General features: G+C 35.9%; 1 protein-coding gene across 1 annotated transcript in view; it reads left to right on the forward strand.

Moving 5' to 3' along the window:
* SYDE2 (synapse defective Rho GTPase homolog 2) overlaps positions 1 to 22,698 on the forward strand; it is a 91,450-nt gene that overhangs the window by 65,276 nt on the left and 3,476 nt on the right. The window contains exons 5-6 of the mRNA XM_074220867.1: positions 12,480 to 12,661; positions 19,580 to 19,811. Coding sequence (XP_074076968.1) covers positions 12,480 to 12,661; positions 19,580 to 19,811 — 414 coding nt within the window. The remainder of the gene's footprint in view (positions 1 to 12,479; positions 12,662 to 19,579; positions 19,812 to 22,698) is intronic.

A 22,698-nucleotide genomic window follows, 5' to 3' on the forward strand; every position in this document is an offset into this window, starting at 1 on the left:
AATTAAGCCAAGAAGTGAAAAATAACTTGGGTTGCCTTTGGTAAATTGTGGTTTTTAAAGTGATTCCAAGCTTCTCCATGAAATAGAAACCATTCTTATTTTTTTTTGACAGCAGTTTAGACTGTTTTATTTTTAATCATAAAACAGAGCTTGTAGAATAAAATGTTGCTTAAAAATTTAATGCTAATATTTTTTGTCAGTTGTCCTGTCTGATTCATTTCTTTTTTCCTTTTTGTTATTAAAGATATTATTTGAGTTTTACAATTTCCCCCCAATTTTACTTCCCTCTCCCCATACCCCATGGAAAGCAATCTGTCAGTCTTTACTTGGTTTCCATGTTGTACATCGATCCAAATTGAGTGCCATGAGAGAGAAATCAGATCCTTAAGGAAGAGACAAGATGTTTTAAGAGGTAACAAGATCAGACAATAAGATATGTTTTTTTCCTAAATTAAAGGGAATAGGGGCAGCTAGGTGGTGCAGTGGATAGAGCACTGGCCCTGGAGTCAGGAGTACCTGAGTTCAAATCCGGCCTCAGACACTTAATAATTACCTAGCTTTGTGGCCTTGGGCAAGCCACTTAACCCTATTGCCTTGCAAAAACCTAAAACCCCCCCAACAACAACAAATAAATAAATAAACAAATAAATAAAAAATTAATTAAAGGGAATAGTCCTTGAACTTTGTTCAAACTCCACAGCTCTTTATCTGGATATAGATGGCACTCTCCTTTGCAGACACCCCCAAATTGTTCCTGATTGTTGCACTGATGGAATGAGCGAGTCCTTCAAGGTTGATCATCACCTCCATGTTGCTGTTAGGGTGTACAGTGTTTCTCTGGTTCTTCTCATCTCACTCAGCATCAGTTCATGCAAATCCCTCCAGGCTTCCCTGAAATCCCGTCCCTCCTGGTTTCTAATAGAACAACAGTGTTCCATGACATACATATACCACAGTTTGCTAAGCCACTCCCCAATTGAAGGACATTTACTTGATTTCCAATTCTTTGCCACCACAAACAGGGCTGCTATAAATATTTTTGTACAAATGATGTTTTTTACCCTTTTCCCTCATCTCTTCAGGGTATAGACCCAGTAGTGGTATTGCTGGGTCAAAGGGTATGCTCATTTTTGTTGCCCTTTGGGCGTAGTTCCAAATTTCTCTCCAGAAGGGTTGGATAAGTTCACAGCTCCACCAACAGTGTAGTAGTGTCCTAGATTTCCCACATCCCTTCTAACAACGATCGTTATCCTTTCTGGTCATATTGGCCAGTCTGAGAGGTGTGAGTTTGTACCTCAGAGAAGCTTTAATTTGCATTTCTCTAATAATTAATGATTTAGAGCAATTTTTCATGTGGCTATGGATTGCTTTGATCTCCTCATCTGTAAATTGCCTTTGCATACCACTTGTCAATTGGGGAATGGCTTTTTGTTTTAAAAATATGACTCAGTTCTCTGTATATTTTAGAAATGAGTCCTTTGTCAGAAGCATTAGTTGTAAATTGTTTACCAGTTTGCTACATTTCTTTTGATCTTTGTTACAATGATTTTATCTGTGCAAAAGCTTTTTAATTTAATGTAATCAAAATCATCTAGTTTTTTTTTTTTTTTTTTGGTGATGCTCTCCAACTCTTCCTTAGTCATAAACTGCTCCCCTACCATAGATCTGACAGGTAAACTAGTCCTTGATCTAATTTGCTTATAGTATTATTTTTTATGTCTAAATCATGTAACCATTTGGATCTTATCTTGGTAAAGGGTGTGAGGTGTTGGTCTAATCTAAGTTTCTTCCATACTAACTTCGAATTTTCCCAGCAGTTTTTATCAAAGATAGAGCTTTTATCCCAATAGCTGGACTCTTTGGGTTTATCAAACAGCAGATTACTATAATCGTCTCCTGCTTTTGCACCTAGTCTATTCCACTGGTCCACCACTCTATTTCTTAGCCAATACCAAACAGTTTTGATGACTGATGCTTTATAATATAAGTTTAGATCAGGTAGGGCTAAGCCCCCTTCTTTTGCACTTTTTTCATTAAGTTCCTGGAAATATCTTGACTTTTTATTTCTCCATATGAATTTACTTATAATTTTTTCTAACTCATTAAAGTAATTTTTTGGAATTTTGATTGGTAAGGCACTAAACAGGTAGTTTAGTTTTGATAGAATTGTCATTTTTATTATATTAGCTCTACCTATCCATGATCAGTTGATATTTGCCCAGTTATTTAAATCTGATTTAATTTGTGTGAGAAGTGTTTTATAATTGTTTTCAAAAAGATTCTGAGTCTGTCTTGGCAAATAGACTCCCAAATATTTTATATTGTCTGAATGGGATTTTATATTGTTTGAATGGGATTTCTCTTTCTAGCTCTTCCTGCTGTTTCTTGCTAGACATATATAGAAAAGTTGAGGATGCAACTTTGCTAAAATTGCTAATTGTTTCCAGTAGTTTTTTGGATGATTTCTTGGGATCCTCTAGGTAGACCATCATTTCATCTGCAAAGAGTGAGAATTTTGTCTCTTCCTTCCCAATTCTAATTCCTTCAATTTCTTTTTCCTCTCTAATTGCTGAAGCTAACATTTCTAATACGATATCGAATAGTAGTGGTGATAATGGGCACCCTTGTTTCACCCCTGATCTTATTGGGAATGCCTCTAGCCTCTCCCCATTGAATATAATGTTTGTTGATGGAAACCATTCTTATTAATACCACTATTCTTTTAATGATTTTACATGATTTTGAGTCATAGAAGACTTCTGTCCAAAGAGCATCACCCAAAGTATACCAGAGAGACTCATGGTGTACTTGGGGCAGGCTGTAACACATTGCATACAAGGAATTGTGAAGTAGAGTGGAGACTGTCATCATAGAAGTGTATGACAAAAATTCAAAGAGATGCGTCAGCCATGTAAGTAGGAAGAAGAGCAACTGATGGAGAATTTCTCTGTTCTTGTAATGTCTGAGAACTTGAGGTGTTCTTGTAATGTCTGAGAACTTGAGGTGGTCCTCTCCTCTGTTGTCTGGACCTTGCCTGGTGAGATTCCTGGATGTGATGAGCAAGGCTTACACTGAGGGTCATGCCCAAATAAGTCATTCTCTGCGTTGTTAGTAAAAGTATTTACCCTAAGGAAATCAAATATCCTGGAGTGCTGGAGCACATCCATTCATATGTGTTTTATCTCTTCAACCATCTCTAGATTGTGGAAAACATTTTATATTGTTTCTAGATCTCTAACACCTTACATATTACCTTGCACAGTGTTTTTATTGATTATCATGGTCCATCCTCCCTTGTTCTCTGTTTAAATGAATATTCATTTAAAAAAATTTATTCATTATACTGGTCATAAAAAAGAAAGTGCTTTCTTCACAGCAGCCTTGTGACATAGCAGCAACCTGAGATAGAGCGCAAAGGCTGGCGCCATGAGGATCTGGGTTCTCTTTCACCTCTTATACTAAATAGAGTTGTTGGACCTTTGGCAAATCACTTCACTCTTCTTGTGGCTGCAACTTGTTTCCTTGTTGGATGTCTTCTCTTCATATGAATGGTGCTATTTATCAAAGTCAGACTCAAGTTAGAAGCTTAATGCTGAGAATAGTTGTCTTGTGATTGAAATGAGATTTTCTTTTTAACCACTATGATATAGGTAGTTGCCTGTGTAATCAGTTTACCAAACTGATGTATAAATCAAGCAATAAATCAATGATTAAACATACACATTGTGGTACACTGCATGTGATGGGATACTTTGCTCTAAGAAATAGTGAGCAGGAAGAATTCAGAGAATAATGGAAAGATTTACATTAATGGAAGCAAAGTGAAGTAAAACAAGAGCCAGGAAAACATACACAACGAGTATGGCAATGTAAATGGAAAGGACAGTACTGCCAACTCAACTGAACTTGAATGTTGCAAACTTATCGGAGAAGAAGAGATTTGAGAAGATACCATGCCCTCCCTTCCCTTCCCACCTGCTCCACAGCAGGTAAACTTTGTAGCAAAAAATTGAATTTAGTTCATGACCTCAAGTACAGAGCTTTTTCTTCTGCATCACAGAGTTGTATAGAAACTATTCCTTAAACTTTAAAGTGCCATATTCATTATTATTACTGAAATAGAGAGAGATTGTGATCTGTGCTGATGGAGGGGGTTGTACCCATGCCAGTGAAGTCACCAGTCTTTTGAAGTATTGAAGGAATACCATGTTAAAAACCTTTTAAGTCTAAATTTAATTTCTTAATTGCATTATAGGGTAAGACTTACAGCTAATCATATTGAGTTTTGTACGAAATAACAAGTCTTGCTTTGTCAAAGAAGAAAATGGATGGTATTTTTTATTATGCCCTGGGGGATTAATAGTGTCTTTAGTTGGAAGATACAGAAAAAATTATTTCCATTTCCTGATTGGAACTTGGTTGTCTTCTGTTTATGCTGAATGTTGCTATTTATCGAAGATAGACAGGTTAAAATTAGAAGTTTAATGCTGAGAATAGTTAAATGAGATTTTTTTAAACCAATATGACTTGGCTTATATAATTTTTAATTGAATGGAAATATGAGCCAGTGTTTTTATATGTTTTGTGTGAATACTTGAAAACTAAGACATCTGAAAAGTTATGCATAAACTTTAGAGTATCTGTCAGATGTTCCCCTCAAAAGGGAATCAGCAAGTCACTTGAGGGACCTCAAGTGGCATGGACCCATCAAGTTAAACCATTGCCACGAAAAAGTTCATTTTCTTCCTTTATATCCTGATGGAGTCAGCCCAGTACACAAGGGCTTTGAACACAGAGATGCCCTCCAGACTCCCAGTTCTGCTTCTAGACTTTCCCCCTCAGACAGCTCTGAGGTGAGCTGTCATGTCATTTCACCTTCATCATTCCTGCTTGAACCCTCTCGTGACAAAAACAAAAATATTAAGCAACAGCATTTATCTAAAAATGTCTAGGATATTTTATCTTAGTCTTCCACTTTTTTTCCATGAGATACAAAGAATAATTCATTGTTTCTTCTGTGGAACCTTTTTTGCTTTCTGAGTCACTCAGTCTTCACCAGCAGTGCTCCTAGTTGTATGTTATATCTTTGATTTTTTTTTTTTACTTTCTTAGTATATTCCTAGTAAGAGGATCATTAGTTAGTTTAGTCATTTTTATTGCACAATTCCAAGTTGATATCCAAATTTGAGACCATCACAGCTTCACCAATAGTGTATTAGTGTTCCTGTCTTCACATAATTCTTCAACATGAGTTGTTCTCATTTTTTGTCATTATGGCCAATTTGCACAGTATACAGTGAAACCAAAGAACTTTTAATTTGCATTCCTCTCACTGTTAATGGTTTGGAAAGTTCTTAATGTTTTCATTTATGCTTCACAATTAATGTTATTTTTTAAGTTTTTGCAAGGTAATGGGGTTAAGTGGCTTACCCAAGGCCACACAGCTAGATAATTATTAAGTGTCTGAGGTCAGATTTGAACTCAGGTCCTCCTGACTCCAGGGCCGGTGTTCTATCTACTGCACCACCTAGCCGCCCCTTATGCTTCACAATTCTTTGAAAACTGTTCATTTAATTTAACCATATAATATAATCTATTGAGAAAAGACTTTTGGTATTATATATTTTCCAATTCCTTATATATTTTGAATACTAGACTTTTATTGGTGATACTAGATACACATTTTTCTCATCTTACCATTTATTTTCCGACTTTATCTTCATTGACTTGATTCATGCAAAAACGCTTTTGTTTTCTGCAGTCAGTACTTTCAATTTTATCTTCTATGATTTCTTTATGGAATTCTCTTTTTTTGCTAAAAAAATATAGTTCATTAAAACTCAATAGTCTAATCTGATTGAGTAAAATGCTTCAGGGAAGGTCAGCCTAGGAGAACTGAGAAATACTCTGAAGTTTTGAAGAAACAAAGAAAAATATTTCCATTGAAGAAAGGAAAACAAAATTTAGCTGAAGAGACAATGTGAATGTAAAGGGAATGTCCCAAGGAGCTTAGATTTAAAAAAGAAATCACAGAAGATGGAAGCAAGACCAGATGACAAAAGGTGCATATAAGATTGCAAAGTCTAGTAAAATAATGAGAAGTATCTCAACTCAGGTTTCTTCTTTGTTTCTGATTTCTCTGCAAAGGAGAATAACTTTTATACTGGAAATAATAGAACAAAAATGGTGATGAGAAATGGTATCCAAGATTGGGTTTTTATTTTTAAATTCAGTTTTATTTTACTTTTAGTTTCAAATTCTCTCCTGACCTGAGGCAAGACAAGAAAAATAGAATCCATTACAAATATGTATGGACATGTAAAACAAATTTCCACATTAAAAAAAGACAAGAAAAAGAAATAGAAGAAAGTATATGTCAACTACTCTTTAGTTCCGTAGATTCTCTAACTATAAGTGGCTAGCATATTTCATCATGATGCCTTAGAATTATGGTTGGTCATTATATTGAGCAGAGTTGCTAATCCTTTCAGTTAATTAACTTTATAATATTGTTTTGGTATGAATTGTTCTGGTTTTGCTCACTTTTTTATGAGCTCATACAAGTCTGCCTAGGTTTTTCTGAAGCCACCCCTTTCAATATTTCTTATAGATATTAGTAGTATTCTATTGCATTTATATAACTAATTCAGCTACTCTGATTAATGAGCATCGTTATAGCTAGCATTCTTTGCCACCACCAAAAGAGCTACTATAAATAGTTTGTACATATATACCTTTCCCTCTTTCTTTGATCCCATCTTTTTTTGGATATAGAACTTGTAGTGATATTGTTGAATTAAAGTTAGTTCTAAACTGCAGTGTGGTTGGGACTAGTTCATAGCTAGCCACCAGACCCCCTGTATTCTGTTTCTGACCAGTTGTCTGACTCCTTTTCCATCCCTAATCCAAGAGCTCCTGAAGTTGCCAGTGTGGCCACTTGTGTGCAGTATGGTCAGAGCTCCATCCCTGGGGTCTACTCCCTAGGGGCCTGACCCCTTCCTTACCATTTTGGGGTTGAGAACTTCCAAATGTGTTGCTACTGCTACTTTGGCCACAATGGTTGCATGTGTGCTCTCCATAGGCCACTCCCGTGTCACAAATCTCTCCTGCAGACTTCCAAGAAATGTCTCTCCCTGATTTTTTGTTCACTTTTCACTCCAAAATTTGATTTGAGATATTATTTTAAAGTTGTTTGGAAGGGATTATTGAGAGAGTCAGTTGCTGTCTCTAATCTTCCATCTTAACTCTTTTTAAAAATTTTTTTCCAGTTTTTATAAAGTCATCCTATTTTTTCGTCTGTTGAGATGTTTGTATTATGATTCTGCCATTAGGAACACTAGTTATCTCTCCTATTGTTACGTTATTTGAAAATTTAAATAGCATGCCAGTCTAACATCAGCTACCTCATTGCTTAAAATGTTGAATACAACAGTCAAGAAGGGTTCCATGGTATTTCACTATAAGTTTGACCTCCAGATGAACACTGATCCAATTAACACTTTTTGGAGCTAGTTGTCACTTATTTCATACAAGTGCTATGTACATCTCACATTAACCACTCAGGACCTCTTTCCTGGCCTTGCGGACTCTAGCTCACTCCATGGACTGCTTCACCTACTCCAGTTTGCTTTTACATTAGCATATCTAGATTCCCAGAGAAAGACCATTGCCACCCAATTGTACACAGACTCTTTCAGGATGCTAGCGATAACTATTATTTGTGGCAGGGGAATACCTTTCCGCTATTCATCACTTTAGCTATTGAGGTTCCCCCAAAGAATTTTTATAGTTACACAAACAGCTACTCACAAGGATCTTAAATACAGCCAGAAATAAGACAAGAGGTTCTTATTTATTAAAGTAGATGCATAGATGGTTCAAAAATCTCCCAACAATGCCCTCAGAATCCTTGGGGGAGAGGGGGCCCACACTTAAAGCAACTTGTAAGGGATGATCATGAAGGAGGAAAGCCCATGTACGTGGGGTCCTTCTCAGTGCCTGATGCAGGGTGCTTTTGGTCCATTCAGGAACATGTCCTGCACATCAGTAGACGTCTCTGCTAACAGCATAGACGTCTCTGCTAACAGCATGTCTTTGACCACATGTCAACAGGCTTCAGCCAAGCTGTCTTCTGTGCTGAAATGTAGCATTTACAAGTTCTTTCAACTTACAGTCTCCCTTTAAAAGACAGTCAGCAAGTATTAGCTCTTCACTTGGACGATGATTTTCTTTTGTCCAGAAAACTGCAAAGCCCTTCAGGCTGCCAGTCTTTGGACAGCTGGCTGCTCAGCAGATGCCCTGTGGTCCAGCCAGTTTGACATTCCAGAGGAGGCCCGTCGGCCTTGAGTGCTCATACAGAAAGGCAGAATGGGCACTTATCTTTCCTCTATCTGCATTTTCTCATCCAAACCAGAGGGGTGGGGGACTGAGATGCTTCCTCACTCGATAGCTCTAGGAGGATGGCGGGAACTACCATCTTGATTCAGTCAGTGGAGCCAGCAGCCTCAGCCTTATGCCAGCCTTCGGCTCCTGTTGATGGTCTGCTTTCCCCAGTTATTTGGGTCTCTTTAGTTTCTGTAACACTGCAGTAAATTAAACCAGAGCTTCCTGACTCTTACTGGCTCACTTTTCACTTAAAAGTTTAAAAAAAAAATCACCATATTTTCCCGTTTTTCCAACATATTTTATTTAATCAAACTTAATTCTCCAAATAGTTATATGAGCTTCTGGTTTTATTACTTAATTACTTTATTGCTTTTTATTTTATTTTTAGCTGGAAGTTCAGTGGATAGATAGAATGCTGAGTCTGGAGATGGGAAGACATCAGTTCAAATCCATCCTTAGACATTCACTAGCTGTGTGGCCTTGGGCAAGTCACTAAATCTCTCCTTGCCTCAGTTTTGTCTTCTGTAAAGTGGGCATTATAATAGTACCTTTCTCCCAGGATTGTTGTGAGAGCAAATGAAATAATTGTAAAGTGCTTACTACAAGAATGCCTGCTATCTAAATGTTAGTTTTTATTAAGTTGTTAGTTTTGAAAATGAGTCTAGGAGAGCTTTTCACTTCTTAACCCCTTACCTCTTCTTTTTTTTTTAATTTATTTTTATTAAAGTTATTATTTGAGTTTTACAATTTTCCCCCCAATCTTGCTTCCCTCCCCCCACCCCACCCCCCACAGAAAGCACTCTGTCAGTCTTTACTTTGTTTCCATGTTGTACCTTGATCCAAATTGGGTGTGATGAGAGAGAAATCATATCCTTAAAGAAGAGAAGTCTCAGAGGTAACAAGATCAGACAATAAGATATCTGGGTTTTTTTTCCTAAATTAAAGGGAATAGTCCTTGCACTTTGTTCAAATTCCACAGCTCCTTATCTGAATACAGATGGCACTCTCCTTTGCAGACAGCCCAAAATTGTTCCCAATTTTTGCACTGATGGAATGAGCAGGTCCATCAAGGTTGATCATCACTCCCATGTTGCTCTTAGGGTATACAGTGTTCTTCTGGTTCTGCTCATCTCACTCAGCATCAGTTCATTCAAATCCCTTCAGGCTTCCCTGAAATCCCGTCCCTCCTGGTTTCTAATAGAACAATAGTGTTCCATGACATACATATACCACAGTTTGCTAAGCCATTCCCCAATTGAAGGACATTTACTTGATTCCCAATTGTTTGCCACAACAAACAGGGCTGCTGTAAATATTTTTGTAGAAGTGATGTTTTTACCCATTTTCATCATCTCTTCAGCCCTTACCACTTCTTATTTTCTATCTTTCAAACTGTTTCTTTTGCTCATAGTTGTTGATTTTTAATAAATAAAAGTTCTATATCTGCCCTTTTAAAATCATTAAATTGTTGTCATACAAATGAGGTAATATTCTAAATCTTTCATGAAATGATTTAAGTCTTCTTATGTGGTAGGTGTATTTTCTGTCCAAATCTGTTCGAGTCACATTAGAAAAACTGTTTTCTTCACCAAATGTTCATCTGTAATAGCAAGCCAGTTACATAATTTAATAGTTGACTTAAATCTTTACACAAAGTATATTTTCCTGCTCATTGCAAAACAGAACTGCTCCATATGGAAAGAACCATTCCAGTTCTATCTGACTATTGGCTTTCTGTTCACATCTTTGTTTTTGTTTCCAAGCATATTATGAAGTATTTTCCCAAAGATCAAGGACATGTGCCATGACACTGTAGATATCTGTAATCTGTAATCACTTACATTTGATATGTTTGCATTTGTTTTCCTGTTTATGTCAGTTAATGAACTAAATTACCACATTTTTCTTGAGTAAAATAGAATTGTTTCTTAATTATTTTAATTACTCTGCTGGTTCTGCATTGATAGTGTGAAATCAATATAGGTATTCCCTCCAGTGATGGAGATGACAACTTTATTCATGCCTGCCCATTTTGTGTGACTCTTGTCCACTTCTTCCTAATATAAGAGGCCTGCCCACTCAACCACCTATTTCTCAGGGTCTTCTCTTTATTTTCTTGTCATTGTTTGGATATCTAAACATACTCAGTTACTAAAGCACAGCAATGAAAAATAATACAGGGAGATGGTTTAATTTCAGCAAGGTTATTTTTATAATGAAGAAACAAAGCTCTCTGCATTAGAACCACCAGAAAAATAGATTTTATACAAATTGAAGTTACATGAAATTATTATAAAATGAGGAGACTCCATTATAGTTCTCATTAGTCAAGATTTTTCATATAGGGCTTATTTCAGAACTTATTTCCTATAAAACATTCTGATGATAGAGAAAATTTCTTTAGAGATCTAATTGTTGTGGAGTAAGAGAGCTGAGTTGGAAAACCTGATATTCTTCCTCTTAATATTCTGGACCATGGACTGACTGACTTTGACAGCTTTTCAAGATCCTAGACTTTCATTTCATGAACATATAATCAAAAAGGTATTATTCTATAATTAGAAAGAAATTAGCATGAATATATAATGCTGATGACAAATACAACTTAACTAAAATGTTCCACGTTTCTAGTTGCCCAGAAAACAGACTGACATCTGGAGTTAAAAGTGCTTTCTTTCTGTAACAGTGAACAAACCTATTAGTTTGATCACTAAGAGTGTATTAAAATGTCTTTTTCTACTTATTTGCTTTTTTTCTGATTTAATTAACTTCATCCTATAACTTAAATTTTTTTCTTCCTTTTTTCCCTTTTAAGAATTCCATTAAAGGGGAGGCTAGGTGGTGCAGTGGATAGAGCACTGACCCTGGAGTCAGGAGTTACCCGAGTTGAAATCTGGCATCAGACACTTAATGATTACTTACCTGGTTGTGGGACCTTGGGCAAGTCACTTAGCCCCATTTGCCTTGCAGAAACCTAAAAAAAAAGAATTCCATTAAAATCCATGAGATGGGTACTTTCTTAAAACAATTTAAAAACTTAAACTGTGCCGCTGGTCATATAACTTTCTGATTTCAGTATTGGTAATGATTATACAATATTGTGACCTTTTGGAAATCAAAATCTTTTAGTGTAGCGATGCTTATATCTTAACTAGCTATTTGTGCTGCTTTTGTTGCTATATGATGAAAATTAGTTTTGAGTCCTTACCTATGCCTTTTATTTGTTCTATGTCAGAAATATGCATACGGGTGTTTATGAGAATATGTGGGGTTTTTTTTAAAGCATTTGGGAACTTGGACATCTGGACCTAAAATTAGAAATTAACCAGCAAATCTTGAAATTATACAGTTTAGAATATTAATTAAAATCTCATTCTTATGCATATTAGCTAGGACTCCATTACCAATTATAAAGATTTATAGTACTAGACTTGAGAGATAGTTGAAGTGAGATAATGGATATAGTGCCAACTTTGAAATCCAAAAGACCTAGATTAAAAGTCCTTTGATAGGTTCTGACTCTGTGATCCTGGATAAGTCATTTGTCATCTCAGTACTTTAGGTAACTTTTTTTTTTTGTTTTTGCAAGGCAATGGGGTTAAGTGGCTTGTCCAAGGCCACACATCCAGGTAATTATTATGTGTCTGAGGTCGGATTTGAACTCAGGTACTCCTGACTCTAGGGCTGGTGCTCTATCCACTGCGCCACCTAGCCACCCCTTTAGGTAACTTCTTAAGACTCGAAATTAGTAGAGGAAATTTCCTCTTTAGGTGTTCATAGATCCAATTTTTAAAAAAGTTTCTAATGGAATTAACATTGATATGCTGTTGACTTACTAACTTCATTTTTTGGACATTGTGCTTGGTTTATAAGATTTTTTTAATATAAGAATAAGTGTAATTTAGAATCATTAAGAAGAATCCTTTGGAAAACTAATCTAAATAAGCAAAATTAAATAAGTATATCTATAAATTTATCTTATTTTTAAAAAGCCAAAATGAAAAGTGAAGTTACTTTTATTTTTGTTCTTGAATTTCTTCAGTCTTTGTAACTGTAACTTAGTTTGTATTTGTTTCATTTTGTTTTTGGCAAAGGTGTCCTAAAAGATTATTTAAGAGAACTCCCTTCTCCCTTGATAACGAAGCAGCTCTATGAGGCAGTGTTAGATGCTATGGCCAGAAATCCTTTGAAAATGACTGGAAATGGTTGTGAGAATGACTCAAGTGACTCTGCACACACTGTCGAACTTCTGGATTGTTTGCCTGATATTGAAAAGGTAAGCACATGATTGCTAATTAGACTGATGACTGTGAGAATGCACAATTGATGCTAGAACCACAAGTGCAAGTGGAAACTCCTTTTACTTTGTTGAAACAGCCATTGTAAGTTTAATTTTATATAGGCTGAGACCACTTTTTCCAAGTTGATCTACTTCTGCATATATATCTTAACATATTCCAGGAGCTTCCCTTAGAATTAGACAGTATGCTTGTATTACTGACGGTATGCTTTATAAAACATCATTGTGAAGAGGTATTATTGACATCAAAAGGAAGAAATTGAGATTACTACATAGTTTTGGATGTTTTTGTTTTTGATGTGATTGATTGTTTTGGTCATGATGAATGATTTCTTTAATGAATCACTATGAACTGTTAGGCAGGATTTTATTTAATATTTTTGATTGATGTTATTTGTTCATAGTTCTCCTTTTTTACTTTGTCCTTACCTGGTTTATGTATTAGGAATATATTTGTTTAGTAAAAGGAATCAGACAGGGTGCTTTCTTTGTCAATTTTTTAGGACAATTTGTATCAAATTGGTAATATTCTTTTAAAAGTTTAATGGAATTCTCCAATGAATCCTTCAGGATCTTTAGCACTTCCTTTTCAAATAGTTTTACTTCCTTTTCTGATACTGAATTATTTATGATATCTGTTTGGTCTCCTATTGGTATGAGTATTTTAAATTTTTGATGGTATTTCTCTATTTTTTGTACTCAGTTTTGTTATTATATAGCTATGTGTAGTTTGTTCTGATATTTCTTTTTATCAGCATAGTAATTTCTGATTATATCTTCTCTGGAATGGAAGCATCTCTGAATAACAAAGAAACAATTAAGCAAAAGCAGCCAAGATAGTTACTGTATTTGATAATTTATATGATATTTTGCTCTCATTGTTCTTTGCCCTCTTATTTCTAGACAAACAACGAGAGCAAAATATCATATAAATTATCAAATTTATCAAGTCCTTTATCCTTTTGAATGATTTCTTTCTTAAAGATTTCATTCTTGAGAACTCTTTATTGCTTTCGGACTGACTTGCCTTGTATACTTCTAGTCCATGGGACTTTATTTAGTTTTTCTTTGAACCCTTTCAAATCTAGTTTTGTCATTTTTTCTCTTTTTCTATCAGAATTTATAAGATGAAATGTTCACTGCCCCCCCCCCCCCCGGCTGCTAACTTCTTATCATTACCACAGCAACCAGTTCATAGTTCATTAGACTCAAGTATAGAATGCAGTTTTCTTATTTCCTTAATTCATTAGGAGATACTTGATGCAGAGGTAATTTTCTACCAATCCATATCTTTTCTTCTAATCCTACCTTCACTCATTTATTTAGATAAAAGCTTTTATATTTTACATACTATGGAACTAATCTGTTTTGTCTTTCATAATCTCTATCCATTGTCTAGTTATAAATTCTCCCCAACTTTATTTCAGATAATATTGGCTCTCATTCTCCTGATTTATAATTTAGCCTTTTGTGTTTAGATTGCTTATCCTTTTGAAGTTTATTCTGTCAATGTAAAATGCTATCCCAATCCAATTTTCCACCAAATTACTTTCTAATTTTATCAGTCATTCTTGTTGAATAGAATTTCTTAGTATATGTCTAGAAGTTTGTTTGTGCTCATCAAACTACTGGGATACACTGTTTGCTTCTAGCCATTACTTATCTAATTTGTTTTACTTATCTCATTTTCTTCTTTCTAGTTTCCAATACCAAAGAATTTTGAAGGAAACTGCTTTGTACAATAAGTTGAATTCTGTGTATGGTAGGCCTCTTTCATTCATTTGAATTATTTCTCAAGGAATTCTTGTCCTTTTCCTTTGAATGAATTTGTTATTATTTTGTCTTAGCTCTATAAAGAACAATACATCTGTGGCTGTGGTCATTTGATTGGTATAATGCTAAATCTGTGTGACCTTGGGCAAGTCATTTAACCCCATTGTCTTAAATAGATAAAACTAATAAAAATTTATTTTAAAAAATCAAATCTTTTCTCTTTTTATTATTTTCCACTTCTTCTTTGAACTGCTCCTTGTGACAAAGATAAACAATTAATCACAAATGTGATACAGATCCTGGATAATAGTTTTTGTCAACAAAAGGATCCTTTTCCCTCAGTAATTTATTCTTTTAGGTTTGTCAAATACTGGGCTACTATTTCCAGTTTCTTCTATTTCATGATTGTCTGGTCTTTTCTACTGATCTACTTTGTTGCTTTAAAAAAGGCATTCAAATTTTTTTTATGACTACTGTTTTATATTGTAGTTTTAGATCTTCTACCTTTAAGCTTGGTGCAGTCTCCATTTGTAGTTTTTTATTTCCCTTAAGAGTCTAGACGTTTTTGTTCTGCTGCATCTTTGATGATGTTAAAAGGGAAAGGTGAGGACAGAGGACTAGGCATCATGAACCTCTTTAGAGATAGACAGTGAAAAAATACGGTGTTGTACTGACAAGTGTATTAGGAAGAAACAATATGAAATATGACTGGAGAAGTGGATGGGAGATGAGTTGTAGAGACTTTGCATCCCAGAGCTTGTAAAAAAAGTAGAATGAACTGCTCTGGAAGGTTATGTCCTTGCAGGCTCTAAAGTAAACATGATGCCTCCTATATGTATTTGTAGAAGAGTGTTCTTTTCTGTATATAGGTTAGATTAGAAGACCTCTGAGGTCTTTGAAGATTGTGACTAGAGAATCACTGTGGTCCATTTCACTTTTGAACTCTAGTATTCTAAATAATATTCAATATTCTATTCTAGCCCTTACTTTTGATTTACTTTGCATCTTGTTGGTGATATTGAAAATATATACTCTTTGTTGATTATAAGTTACTGTTTAGCAAAATAGAACACAGATAATATTTAACTATTGATTAACAACCATGACTTTTAAAGTATTTTTAAAGGAACATTGGCATTATCAGAAAGAGAAGTTTTATAGGTTAAATATTTAAAATTTTTTCACTTAAGACTAAGATACTTTAAAATTATACAGAAATTTTTTTCAGAAAGTAGTAGTATACTTTTCCAGGCCAGTTGTAAATAACTACATGATTAAAATTTGTGGTGATTCAGAGCCCCCCCCCCCCCGGTTTGGCTATTTAGTTTCCCCCTCTCTATATTATTATTATTAACTTTTTTGTTATATCATTTCATTTCCCAGTCAGGAAAGGGAAGAGAAATAAGCACTTAAATATTGCTTACTCTATACTAGACATTGGGCTAAGGGCTCCATAAATTTTATCTCCCTTGATTCTTACAACTCTAAGCAATACATGCTATTAATTATCCACATTTTACAGTTGAGGAAATTGAGGCAGTCAAAGGTTAAAAGAGTTGCCAAAGGTTAAAAGAGTTATCCCTCATAAGGGTCTGAGGCAGATTTGACCTCAGGTCATCCTGACTCTAGGGTCAGCGCTCTGTTCACCCTGCCACTGCCAGCTGCCCTTATAAATAAATGTATCATTCCCACCGACCCCAATGGCATGCAGAGATTTTTTTAATTGGCTTTTACTCTAGCAGCCTTTCTTTGTGAAGAATTTAAGAGAAATGTTAACTCACTGGAATTATTGTTTAGCTAACTTTGGTAATGTTTGCCATTAATAGCATTATCAGTAGTTACTGAACTCCAATGACTAGATGTTATTATATATGTTTGGTTTAAACGAGAAAGTTAGGGGAAGATTTTTAGAGTTATAAATTTGATTGTCTGAACCATTACTGTAATTTTATTCATAATTGGGGTTTTCTGCCAATCTCCCCCTTCTCCAATCCGTTTTCCATACAGCTACCAAAATAATGTTCTCAGGGCACAGGTCTGACCATCTCACTCCCTTCACCTAAAGACTTTTATTCAGTCTACATTTCAACCAAATTCATTCACTAGCTTTTCCTTGGACTTAGCTTTCTGTGTTTTGTCTTCATGCATTTGCATAAGCAATCTTTACTTTTTAGAATGTACTTCATCATCATTTACTCCTTTTCAGGATTTTATTTTTTTTTTTAAGGTTCAACTCAGGTGCCAATTCATCTCCAAGGCTTCCTTTTTTCCTGTTTGCCTTCTCTTTGCTCAAATTTTCCTAGAGCACTTTATCTTGGCCTCCCTGATCTTGTGTCCTGTTACTGTCTACTTTGTATTCGACAGATAGAGTGTATGTTGTTTCTCCCAGTAGAATGTGAATTCTTTGAGGTGGCTGGATGATAGAGAGGAGGGAAGTCTGGAAGACCTGAGTTTGAATCCTGACTCAGCTACTTACTGATGGTCTTCCTTGGAAAAGTCTTCACCTGGCCATCTACAAAGGGATAATAACATCAACAGCAATGATAATAATAGCTAATGTTTCCATAGCGCTTCAGGATTTGAAATGCTCCACTGATTGTTCCGCCTTGCTGTCCATGGGGAAAATGATACCACCTCCATCATAGGCTTGTTGTGAGAAATGAGGTTGCAGAAAAAAAGCTGACTATATTGAGAGGAATTTTATTTTTCTGTTAATATCTCCAGAATTGATAGTACTGCCTCATACTTAATACACATACAATGAATATTTGAATTAGATAGCAGTTTTATTTTCTAAATGAATGTCTTGTCATAGCCAGTAGAGACTTCTCCTGTGTCACTCTCATTTGTCACCTCTTGTAAAGACTTGTCAAAGGGAGCCCACCTTTTGATCTCTTGACATTGCATATCTATCTCTATGGAGAACCCACAGAACGTCCATTGGTTTCCTCATGACTGGGACCTCTTCTCCAAGGACGCCATACTTTTTTTTTTTCAAGGCAGATGGGGTTAAGTGGCTTGCCCAAGGCCACACAGCTAGGTCATTATTAAGTGTCTGAGACCGGATTTGAACCCAGGTACACCTGACTCCAGGGTTGGTGCTCTATCCACTGCACCACCTAGCTGCCCTCAAGGATATCATTTTTTACAGTACTTCAATGTTCATTTACATGTGTCACAACTTATTCACATCCATTATTTCTTCTCTAGTGAATGCCATTTGGTTGAGAGGTTTCAAATTTGATGCTCCCAAGTTTGCCTGAATCAACTTAAAATGCAGTTGAGAAATGTTTAATAAAATAAATAAAATATGTCACATAAATATTGTTAATTTGTATTTTTAAGTCAATATATGACCCTCAGGAATTCATTTCTAAATGAGTTTGACACCACTACTTTGGCTGCCCCTGAGCTTCAATTTGTCAGAGATGCTGATAAGATCATAACCAGCAGAGTATTGTTGCTAAAATATTGAACCTTCCTATCCAAGAGAAGTTCGGAGTCAATTCAGAGCATTGCCTGTTGTCTCAAAGGTTATCTGTCTTGTTCTCTTGTTCTGTTCTGAGTCTAGCTCATTGTCCATGCTTTTATTTATACTGATGGACCATACCTTGGAGAGTCTGAGCAGCAGTAGGCATTCTTTTTTTTTTAAGCTTTTTTAGTTTTTACAAGGTAAGGGTTAAGTGACTTGCCCAAGGTCACAAAGCTAGGTAATTATTATGTGTCTGAGACTGGATTTGAACTCAGATCCTCCTGACTCCAGGGCCGGTGCTCTATCCATTGTGCCACCTAGCTGCCCCTTGCAGTAGGCATTCTTCATCTGTTTTGTTTTCCCACTGTTGTGCAAAATCTCTTTTGTGATCTCACATTCTGTTTAGGAGGCTCTTTGGTCCAAGGTTTAATGTTATGAGCACAGTTTTATCCTATCCACCAGCAAGACCATCTAGAACCAAAATGTCAGTTCATGGACTGCCAGCTGTCACAACTCGCCCAGATTTAAATGTATTTGGAAAGTATTTAGCAAAATAAATAATAATACAGTAAAACAGATAACATATTTTAAAATTAAGTCGAGGGGCGGCTAGGTGGCGCAGTGGATAGAGCACCGGCCCTGGAGTTGGGAGTACCTGGGTTCAAATCTGGCTTCAGACACTTAATAATTACCTGACTGTGTGACCTTGGGCAAGTCATTTAACCCCATTTGCCTTGCAAAGAAAAAAAAATCTAAAATTAAGTCAATATGTGCCTCCCCCCATTTCTGTTTGAGTTGGATACTGGTGACTAGCTCTAGGTATGTCTTCCCTTTTTTTGTATGGAAATACCTTTCCTTTATTTGTATAGGTAATATATATATATGGCAAATTCTTATGGCAATAATACTTATGTTCTTTTCATCATGCTTCTGCCAGATTTTCTCACACTGTTTTCAAGTTGATCCTTTGGAATGAAACACATTCTTATAGAACCATTTTCACCCTTGCACTCCATTCTACCAAAGCTTGGTATATGAAGTCAGATTTTTTTACTTACCTTTAAAATATTTAGCTAATCTTTTTTTTTTGTTACTTTTACCTTGAATACTTCTGTATTTGTTGATGGGAAACCATTGGATTTTATTACTGACTTATTTTCCAAATATATTCCTCCTTTAACCTTCCTTGTAGCAAAGAATAAAAAAGGAAGAGGGGGAACAAGGAGCTCAGAAAAATTAACACATCCACCACGTCTGACAGTCCATGCAGTGTTCTCACCTCTACAGAGAAGGGAGAGAGGTGTATTTTCTCATTTTGTTTGGAACTAAGCTTGGTGATTATGATTATATAGTCTTCAGTTTGAAGTTTTTTGTTTTTATCATTTACATGTTGTATTCATTGTTTTCTTGGCTGTGTTTATTTAATTCTGCTTCAGTTCATCTACATCTTCACCTGACTGTAAAAATTCTTTATGTACATCATTTATTATCAAATATTCTTTTCCATTGCTTTACCAGTTTGTTTGATCTTCAATCAGTGCCCATCTACTTTATTTCTTTTTCTTATAGTTTCTGTATCAATTGCTTTGTTAAAAAATTTTACTTTAAATTTTTAGATATGTTACATAAAGTTTAACTTTTCATTTTAGGCAACCTTGAAAATGCTGTTGGATCATCTGAAATTAGTGGCTTCTTATCATGAAATAAATAAGATGACCTGTCAGAATTTAGCAGTGTGTTTTGGGCCTGTACTACTGAGCCAAAGACAAGAGACTTCGCCTCATAACCACAGAGTCTTCACTGATTCCAAAGAACTTGCAAGTGCTCTGGATTTCAAAAAACACATAGAGGTTCTTCATTACTTACTCCAGCTGTGGCCAGGTAATAATTTTATTAAAATTTTTTCTAATTCATTATTAACAAGGTGAAAAGTTATTGAATTATAAAATCTACCATGCTTATTTTTCAAGTTCTGGAACTTCCAACTGCCAGATTCTATGATTCTGTGGTTCCTCAGGGTGCTTGACCATAGATGCTCAGTCACTATCTGAGTGGAGGGATGTAAGAGAAACAAGGACAGTAAGCCCACCAGGCAGAGACAGTGGAGAGTTTGATTCCACCTTTACCACACAGCTACACAATTTAGACAAACACTTTAAAAAACACATAAACTGAGTCGGGGCTCCTTGAAACAAATTCTCTCACCAGAGAGGCTCCATAGGGTCCCAGAAACACAACACAGATGAAGACAGACAACAGGATGCCAGACCATTTACCTTACCAGACCCTCACCAAAGAAAGACTTCAAAACCAAACCTATATACAGGTCCTAGGTCCTAGGTCCTAGGTCCAGGAACAAGTCCTCAACACCCACCCACCTGAAAACAGGCAGTTATCACCAAAAGGTGATAATTCCTATGACCAGAGGTAAAAATCCAAAGAATATTTAATTTCAAAATAAGCAATTGCATTGAAAAAGTGGTGATCTCACCTTATTTCAAGGTCAGTTTTAGCCAGGCTCAAAATCTGTCCTAGCTCATTTTAGGGATCCCATATCCAGTGTTGTTTAAAGGTAGTCTTCCTTATTTCCCTGTCAAAATTGTCTAAACCCACATCAACTAAAACACTGGTTCGGAAGAGAGGTGCGATTTGAAAAGTTGCAGACCTTTTTCCTTCTAAGAAGCATGTCTGGGTAAAGTCTGAGGATCTGTCTTCAATTCCAATCCATGTTCGAGTATTAAAACACACACACAAAAAAACTGTGAATTGTAGAATTATAAAAAACCTTAAAAATATAGGGTTAAATAGAAAATATTAGTTAGATATTTAAAATTTTATTCTCTAAAATTTTACCTCTGATCTATAGGTGGAGGCCATTATGGTTAATGACCACACCTGAACTGGGAAAGAGTTGAAACTTTTATGCAAAAACAGAGAATAGGGAAAATTATTAACCTCTTGTGACCTGACCATGAAGGTTGCAATATTATTAAGTTGCCCAAATGCTCCTCAGACTATTACCCTTGTACAACCCTCTCTGATTTCTTGCTGACTCTTCCTGGCAGTATGCATCTCCCAGCCTCCTAGTCATTGTCCTCCCCAGGGGAGATGCCCAGGAGTCTAATATCTTACTAAGACGATTGAGATGAAGGTTGAGGACTCTCTTAAAAAATCAGTCTTTTTACCAGGAATATCCTTGGACACCAGTCATTCAGTGGTAGAGCAAGGATTAAGCCTGGTCTGAGGTCAGATCAGAAGCCCCTTCCATCCAGTTCTCCCTGGCTGTTCTTTTCTTGTGTGTTGTTCTTTGTTTCTTTTGGTTTTTCTTAGGTTTTTGCAAGGCAGTGGGGTTAAGTGGCTTGCCCAAGGTCACACAGCTAGGTAATTATTAAGTGTCTGAGGCTGGATTTGAACTCAGGTCCTCCTGACTCCAGGGCCAGTGCTCTATTCACTGCATCCCTTAGCTGCCCTTCCCCCGGGCATTCTTTATTCTTGTGATACTCAGATCAGAGGGCAGCAGCCTCCAAGGAGAGGCCTTCCAGAGGCTTTCCACTGGTGCCTTCCTCAGGATTCATCTTTTACTGGACCCCTCTCTGATACACTGATGTTATGTTCTATTCCCCATCTAAGATTGTTAATTCAGAGAAAGCACAAACTGTGTCTTAAATTTCATATATCCCAGTGGCTTAGCCCAGGCTTTTCACACTAAATGCTAAACTTCTGTGCTAAAGCAAAGTAGTTCAACAGATGTGAAATTTCCTTAGTTCTGGTTGCATCATTTGATTATCTTTGTGCATTTTGTTTTGGTTTTGCTTTAGGATATTTTCTGCTTAGACATGAAGAGAGAAAACATTAAATTTCATTTATCACCTTCTCATAGCTATTTTTAACCTGATCTGGGATAAGAAAAAATATAGAATCTTAGAATTAGAAGGGGATTCAGAAGTTGTTTGATCTAATCTCCTATTTGAGGCATAAATCCACCCCACAACATTTTTGAGCAGCATTCTCAGATCGTTCAACCTCTTCTTGAACAATTCCAGTGAAAGAAAACTCACATGTCAAGAGAAAGTTCATTTAGGAAGTTCCTTTGTATATTCAGTTGAATGTTTCCTTAGACTGTCTCATCACTATTCTTAGTTCTGCCCTCTGACCTCCACAGATGAGTAAGCAAAATCTCTCATCCCCATGAAAACTCTTCTATGTCGTGATGGTAGTTCCCATATAATTCTCGAGTTTTATTTAGGTTAAACAATTTACCCATTAGAAATGATTTAAACTTATCTTTTTGAGTTTGGTTAATTTTCAATGAGAGATAAATTTGGGGAAGTTTATGGAAGGATGGGTTATCATTTGTCTTTACTTTTCTCATTTTCCTCCTATCTAAATGAAATGCTAAGAACCTATTGTGCTTAACTTTACAACATAGAACATAGATTTTTTTCATATATACATAATATAGTATATATACCTAAATAGGCCATTTGTATAGGATATAGGATAAAACCTTAATTAGTTATCAAAGCAAAGAAGAAATACAGAAGTTACAGCTGAAAATTAGAGAGTGGAGCCACAAGGAAGAGCTGTAGACCTGAGCTGTAGACCCAAAAAAGGTTGGTGTTGATTGGATCATATCGCCCAGAAGACAGGAACATATCAGTAATGTTTAGTTAGAGAGGCAGCATGGGTTGTGGATGGAGAGTGGACTTGGAGCCAGAAAGTGGAGGCTGACTGCATGGTGGATGCAGCACTTGCCCCTCCTGACCAA

This window comes from Macrotis lagotis, chromosome 2 (genome assembly GCF_037893015.1).
Source record: "Macrotis lagotis isolate mMagLag1 chromosome 2, bilby.v1.9.chrom.fasta, whole genome shotgun sequence".
Lineage (NCBI taxonomy): Eukaryota > Metazoa > Chordata > Mammalia > Peramelemorphia > Peramelidae > Macrotis > Macrotis lagotis.